The 7,500-nt window shown below is 46.4% G+C and overlaps 1 protein-coding gene across 1 annotated transcript in view; it reads left to right on the top strand.

The window, feature by feature from the left end:
• nuak1b (NUAK family, SNF1-like kinase, 1b) overlaps positions 1-6,758 on the top strand; it is a 29,558-nt gene extending 22,800 nt beyond the window's left edge. The window contains 4 exon segments of the mRNA XM_036952857.2: positions 512-644; positions 1,746-2,024; positions 2,027-2,463; positions 2,465-6,758. Of these exon segments, the coding sequence (XP_036808752.2) occupies positions 512-644; positions 1,746-2,024; positions 2,027-2,463; positions 2,465-2,836 (1,221 nt within the window). The 3' untranslated portion in view covers positions 2,837-6,758.
• The last annotated feature ends 742 nt before the right edge of the window (positions 6,759-7,500 follow it).

Genomic DNA, 7,500 nt, shown 5'->3' with positions numbered 1-7,500 from the left:
CATTGCATTAGGTTAGTGGTCACAAAGCGCAGGCTTCTGGCTGACACACAGACAGAGACAGAAAGGAAGGCAGAGGGAGAACTGGTTCTATCTACATGGAAACAAACTGGCACACTCCCGACTCCACACTCTGGTGTTTATCACTGTTTCTATGGCTGAGGGAATGGAGGGAAAGTAGGGCCAAGAGCAATATGGTATAGCTGTGCGGTGCTTACAGTGTTTCAGCTGTTGCTACACCATAGCTACGTCGTTCCAGTTCAGACACAGTACGCTCCTTGTTAATGTTTTGATAATCTGTTGCTAACTCAGTAATGGCATTGAGCCTCATTTATCAGTTACTGGAAATTGGAAAAGGGAAATGTGAGATTCCTTTTCAACTGCGTCTCCGGTGACTGATTTAACTGATTGATCTCTCACGTTGAGTCTCTCACGTTGAGTCTATCTGATCCTGATCTGTGTAGGGACCTGTGTAGGGACCTGTGTATTGACACGTGTGTTTGTATTGCTGTAGGTAGACAGCTGGGCTCTGGGGGTGCTGCTGTACACCCTGGTCTATGGGACCATGCCGTTCGATGGAGGCCACCACAAGAACCTCATCCGCCAGATCAGCAATGGGGAGTACAGAGAGCCCACCCAGTCCTCAGGTGCAGAACAAAACCCTCAACCTACACAGTCGAAGATCTAGTCTCCCTCTCTATGTATACACCCTCTACTCTACACTTTAAAAAAAAAGGGTTCCAAAAGGATTCTATGGCTGTCCCCATAGGAGAACCATTTTGTTCCAGGTAGAGCCCTTTTGGGTTCCATGTAGAACCCTCTGTGAAAAGGGTTCTATGTGGAACCCAAATGAGTATTTCTACCTGGCACCAAAAAGTGTTTCTGACTGGAACCAAAAAAGGTTCTTCAAAGGGTTCTCCTATGGGGACAACCAAAGAAACATTTTAGGTTCTAGATAGCACCTTTCTTTCTAAGAGTGTCTACAGTACACTGTCTAAGTCAGGGATAGGCAACGTGCAGCCATGCGCCCCGCAGCCCCCCTTTTGAAGGCCCTCGGATCACCCCCCCCAACTTACTGTTGCGAGTTAGAATAGTAGAATACACATGGTGCAATTTTGAAATGTGGCTGTGTATTAGCAGTTTTCTTTTGTTTTATGTCAGTCACTGATAGTCAGTCAATTAGACCGTGTCAGCTAAAAATTTGCTAGCTTGCTAAAGTAGTTTAGCAGCCAGCTATCTAAACTTGTTATCATGGTCATACCGGCCGGGGGGCCCCATTTTATATTTTTTGTCAGTCTCACTCAGATATCATATTATAAACTGCAAGCATTCATCTCCACCCTAAAGCAAAATATGTAGAATTGCATGAAATTGGCTATAAAACAACTAATTTGCCTCTCTGCCCCATTTCAAAATGAGTAGAAATTCATGAAAAAAGTTATACAATGTCTAAATCTTCTTTCTGCCCCATAACAAAATGTGTGGAATTTAAGCAAACTTGCTTTAAAACGGCCACATTTACTCTAAGCCCGTGGCAAAATGTGTACAATTGCACAAAATGGACTCTAAAACGTACAGAACATTTCTCTCCGCTGTAAAGACGGGGGGCCACTAACGTTGCCCGGCCCTGGTCTAAGTAGAACTATTATTAGATAATACTGTAGCAACAATAAAACCCTGAAGTGTAACCTGTGCTGTGCTCATATCCAGAATGTCAGTCTATGCTCCCCTCCTGTTGCCCCTCCCAGATGCCCGCGGTCTGATCCGTTGGATGATGATGGTGAACCCAGAGCGGCGGGCCACGGTGGAAGACATCGCCAACCACTGGTGGGTCAACTGGGGCTGGAAGAGCAGCGTGTGCGACTGTGAGACACAGCGTGACAGCGGCACCTCCTCTCCCATGCTGGCCCGCTTCATTGACTGGCAGAACCGCACCGAGCCCCGGCCGGGAAAACCCACCACCCTGCTGCCCCTGGTCCTCCGCCAGCGTCCCAAGAAGTCCAAGAAGGAGAATGAAGTGGGGGATGGGCCCACGGTGGAGGGGAGGGGGACAAGCCAGGGCTGAAGAGGCCCAAGGGGATTCTCAAGACCAGGGTGACGGAAGAGCAGCGCTCACCCAGCCTGGAGGAGGTGGAGCTGGGGAGTGGTGGAGCGATGATGGAGCTCAGGCCAGCCAAGGGAGAAGGAAGCTGCTCTAGCCCCGACAGAGAGGGAGGAGGAGGAGGAGAGCCTGCCCTGGCAGGGGGCTCGCCAGCTAAGATGGTGCCCAGCCTCCCCAAGAAGGGCATCCTGAAGAACAACCAACAACGGGAATCAGGGTACTACTCCTCCCCGGAGCGCAGCGAGTCCTCCGAGTTGCTAGGGGGCGCCACCATGTCCCGGGTCACCGCCTGCAGCTCCCCTCCTAGGAGAGTGGTGGGGAGGAAGGGCATCTTGAAGCGCAACGGGAAGTATTCCACCTACAGCGGCCCCTCCCTCAGCTAGTGCTCTCGGGGAGCCTTCCTTGGCGGGTGACTCAGGCCTGTCCCGTAGCCAGAGCCGTCCGTCCAGCATGGTGTTGGAGGACGACGTCCTGTCCCCCAGTTTGTCCCCTGACTGGCCCCCCACCGCCCCCCACCGCCCCAACATCAGGGCCTGCGTGTCAGCCGAAAACTTGCTGCAACTGGCCAGCTTCAAGGGCTTCCAGGCGGCCCCACCGCTCCACGGGTCAAAGTTCAGCCGGTCCCCCAGAGAGCTGGGGTCCCCGGGGGACAACGGCAGCTTCTCCCTGCTGGGGGACCTGGACGACATGACTCAGGTGTACCAGCAAGCCCTGGACATCAGCAGCAACCTCACCTAGCCGGGGAGGGCCCGGGGGGGAAGAGAAGAGGCAGCCAGCTGGCCAGGCTGAGGCTATAACATCTGTCTCTGTTGGTGTGTATGTACATGAATGTGTATGTCATTGACAACCATTGACCAGTGTGTTGCTGGGATAGCCTGCCTGCACTTTTTGGGAGGTTATTGTTTTCTTTCCGGGAATTGAATCCTTGTTAGAAACTATATCATACACACACTGATACATACACTACTATGCACTTCTCAGTCAAAGGAAATTCAGTTAGCAGGGTTTTCAAACGATGGAGAGAGAAAAACCACTGGCACGAGAGAATGCCACCCAGCCTGCCTCCTCCAGCCGCCCGTAGACTTTGCTGTATTCAAATGTTTACATATTCAGCAAAAGGCAAGTTAGAATCACAATTGCAGCAACCAGAAACTGGTTGGCTCTCGAAGCGAGCCATGAATTGAGTTGGAGTTTAAAAAAGCACCTTAGAACTCACACAGAGCACATGTTTTTTGGGATCTTTACTTCCTGTAAAAAACAAACCAGGGTCTTGCGCCAAAATAACTGACAATGTTAATTATTTATTCATATTTGCGTAGATTTTAGTTGAATAGAAAACTGTGGGTTCTGGCAGTACTGGAAGAGTCCAAAGCTCATTGTCTCCAACCCTTTGTGTGGATTGACATATATAATTATAATGTTACCCATTAAAATGAAACATGTATACTTGATATATTAATATGGCCGCATAAGTAAAACATGCAGCTATGTATATCACCATAAAAGCGCATGTCCTATAAATAGCATATGGTATTAGGGAATATGTAGGAAGTGCCTTTTAGATCTATATAAAATTATGTATGTCATTTCCTGAAAGTGGAGAGAGATGGTTGCCAGGCCAACCTGTCACCAGTTGTGCTGTTTTGATTCATATACATGTGAATGTGGTGAGAGAGACCCAGGACCTTAATGGAACCCACAGCAGCCTATAGCCTTACACAGTCACAGGTCAGGGGTCACACAGACCTAAAACAGCAGTTTAGAGGAAACAGTCCCGTCTCTGTCCCCCAAAAAACACTGTCAGGAAACAAGATCCAAGCCCAGAGAGATGACAGTCTTAAACAAGCCTTTTCATGCAGTGCTTTCTTGTTTTTTTGTTCCCCCATAGATGTGTCAGCAGTTTGGGGATTTGGTTTAAACACACGGCCTGGACAGGCAAGCTGGAGGGGTCTGGAGCTGCTCACCTTAGTGAAGGTAGATGGCTCAGATGCCCTCTCATAGCCCTGGAATGTTCTTGGCAAAATAAACAGCCATGTCTGTGGTTGTTTTGTCTGTCTGTCTATAGTGCTGGAGTTGCCTCTGGTTTGAGGACTTCTCTCTCAATTGGCATAACTAGTCTACAGAGTCATACCAGCTGGAAATGGCAAAGAAACCCTACACTCTTAGAGAAAAGGTTTCCAAATTGGTTCTTCAGCTGTCCCCATAGGATAAACTTTTTTGGCTCTAGGTAGAACCTTTTTTGGCTCTAAGAAGAACCCTTTTGGAACTGAAAAGGCTCTTCAAAGGGTTATCCAATGGGGACAGCCGAAGAACCGTTTTAGGTTCTAGATAGCAGCGTAACATTTTTTCTAAGAGTGTCCATGTCATGTGTAGACCCACACAATGCTCAGGTTGTATTTGTGGATGTTATAGCCTAGTTCATTTTGAACCCAGGCGCCCCCTCCCACTCCACAAAGGGCTAAGCAGGAGGATTTGTTTCAGTGCTCTAATGACACAGCACATTCCACAGACAATGGCTGGAGACGTGTTGGTGCGGGAGATGTTATCGGCACCTGGCAGGGGGGGGTTCTGTGGTGTGTGTGCTGTCAGGCCTCCAGCTGTGTGTACAGGGCCATTATGTCAACTTAGCATAATTAGCCAGCTATTGTTTCTATTAGAGGAAAGTAGCGTGTAGCAGAGAGGAAAATGATGGTGGAGTGAAAGTGAGAGGTAGAGTGTAGTAGAGGTTTGAGTGGGAAACAAGTGTTGGAGGGAAAGAGAAATGTTCCTGGTGATGGTGCGATTTGAGAGGCCTTTCCTGTTGGAAAGGGCGAAAGAGTTGAAGGAAACCAGATATGTAGACTAGTGAAAGTGACATAGAGAAAGTGAGTTCGGAGTAAAAAGAAAGGAAATTGAAAGTTTTTTTGTGTTTTTTTGTGTTTTTTTTTTAACCAAAGATGAGAAGAAGCTTCAATGATTCAGGGGGATGAAATGGATTGGGTTCTGTATGTGCCCCTGGAACTTTTAACCATAGATGGGGGAACCCCATCTGAAAATGAATTCATTTTACAACAATAATAGCCTGGCAGGCTTTTGTTATATTTCTACTTTAGTGTTAAGGAATTGTTTTAAGCCAAACGCTAGAGGCTGTTAAAGAAAGTTGTGTCATAGGCCGAGTGTGTTCTGTGGAATGTGTTTGTGTGGCGTGTTTAGAATGGCCTTAGTGTGCAACACATTTCAACCCTGGGATGGGGCGTCAGATCTGTGACTGATACTTCCCCATATATTATCAGAACATGTGTATGGGAAACTATAGCAACCCCAAAGCAGCAGAATGAACATGTTGAATGTTGTCAAAGGTCTGCTGGTGCAAAGTCCTGGGTATTGATTGAAACGACAGACCCGTTCTGTATTATATTGCATTTTATTGCCCTTTGTATTGCCTTTTATTGTCAACTGGATTTACAGTGATAAAATTATACTATGTTAGTATTTTGTTTCATTACGCTTCTGTTTTTGATTCTCCAAAATATAGAAACTTTATATTGCTTTATGTTATGGCAGAAAGTATTTCTTCCCTGAGTTTGGCCGTAAGAGATCAGAGGACTGATCTGACGTCAGTGGGATCTGAATATTCCCTCTGTTTTGGTACACCTGAGGGGTGAGAACAGCTGACCTAAGATCAGTCATATTGCGGTGTTGTACCTGTGAACTTACATCACGTAGATAGAGAACCAACTGTGTTATAGAGCCTGGTGACCCAACCACAGAGAACAGGGCCTTATACATTTGTACACTTCCAAAGAAAGAGGTGACCATTGACACCCCCAAAAGGGAAATCCATGGCCTCTTATTATGTCCGTGACCTCTCTAAAATACTAACACATAGCATAACACGGGGATAAACACATACTTGTAGGTGCCATCACATTGACAACCACTTGTTTGACCCCAGACAAGTCATGGTAAGACTCCATCTGTACCAAAGCAGGGAGTTCCTAAACTAAGGGAGTGATATCAGGAGAAAAAAAAAAGGAAAGAATCTGATTAAACTCTATCTGCCAAACTGGAATTAACTGGTGCATATCCGTTAGTAGCAGAAGGTCTAATCATAGGGAAACCTGACTGGATAATGGTATTAAGACAATAATAATAATAGTATTATTATGTTATTTAAGTATTATTTTGTTACGGCTCATTCTTTTTCTTGGCTGTTGCCATGGTTCTGATTTTGATTTGGTATCAGTTGGTGAACCTGGACTGCCAAGGTGCTTTAAGTTGAATGCCCTTTCTATATTGTATGATCCAGGTATTTCTTTGTTGATAATGCTAATTATTATCAAGGTGTTTTTTTTATACTTGTATTTATTGGCGATTTAAGCCATTTCATTTGATGTATAAAGCTACTCTGTCCATGCTTTGGCCTGCTTGGGGATGTGTTCATAAGGTAAATGGAGAGATGTCATTGTCTGGGATACAGCCTTAAGGGAGTGATGATGTCTCATGTCATTGTGAAAGCATTGGTCGGAGTATGTGTTTTGGGAGTTACAATCTGATTTCATCGTGTATGAATAAGTCTCAAGACATTTTCTGGCGAGGAACCAAACGCCATGTGTCCCTCTACTACAAACCGTCTACTGTAGTACTGTACCAACTCAAATAAATGGATCACGTCAAAGAAGTTGTGTTTCTGCGTCTGTCTTTCTGTGTTGTTCATTTTTTTCCTCTGTCTTGCTTCTCTTGGCATTTAAGTCCTACTGTGATCTCCTTGCAAAATTTGGAGAATTGGTTGAATCCGACTGGGCAAAAACTGGTTGAAACAACGTTGTTTCCATGTGATTTCAACCAAAACATTCAATGTGATGATGTTGAATCAAAGTGGAAAACTGATTGTATTTGCAAAAAGGGAACCCAACTTTTAACCTAAGTCCACTGACAGGGTGACATTTTTGGTTGATTTCACATTGAATTCACATTAGCTGACAACTCAACCAAATGTATATCAAAGCTAGACGTTGAACTTACGTCTGTGCCCAGTGGGATCTCTCCGAGAAACTTCAAGGTCAGACAAGAAAGTGAGTGAGTGTGTGTGTCTTGGAGAAAGAATAGTTTTTGTTAGTGAGCGCAGAACTGAGAGAATCGGTTGGTTGTCATTGGAGAACATTCTGCTGTGAGGTTAATTTGATCCACTTTAAGAGGGAGTGGATGGCTTGCTGGTCTGTCTGGCTGTCTGGCTGGCTGGTCTGGCTGGCTGGCTGGTCTGGCTGGCTGGCAGGCTGGGCTGGGCTGGACTGGCTGGCTGGTCTGGCTGGCAAGCTGGGCTGGGCTGGACTGGGCTGGCTGGTCTGGCTGGCTGGCCGGTCTGGCTGGCTGGCTGGCTGGCTGGCTGGGTTGGCTGGCTGGCTGGCTGGCTGGCTGGTCTG

The sequence above is a fragment of the Oncorhynchus mykiss genome, chromosome 2 (genome assembly GCF_057628025.1).
Source record: "Oncorhynchus mykiss isolate SJ-2025 chromosome 2, ASM5762802v1, whole genome shotgun sequence".
Lineage (NCBI taxonomy): Eukaryota > Metazoa > Chordata > Actinopteri > Salmoniformes > Salmonidae > Oncorhynchus > Oncorhynchus mykiss.
Note: the sequence above shows the minus strand (reverse complement) of the source record. Positions and strands in the feature narration are given on the sequence as shown.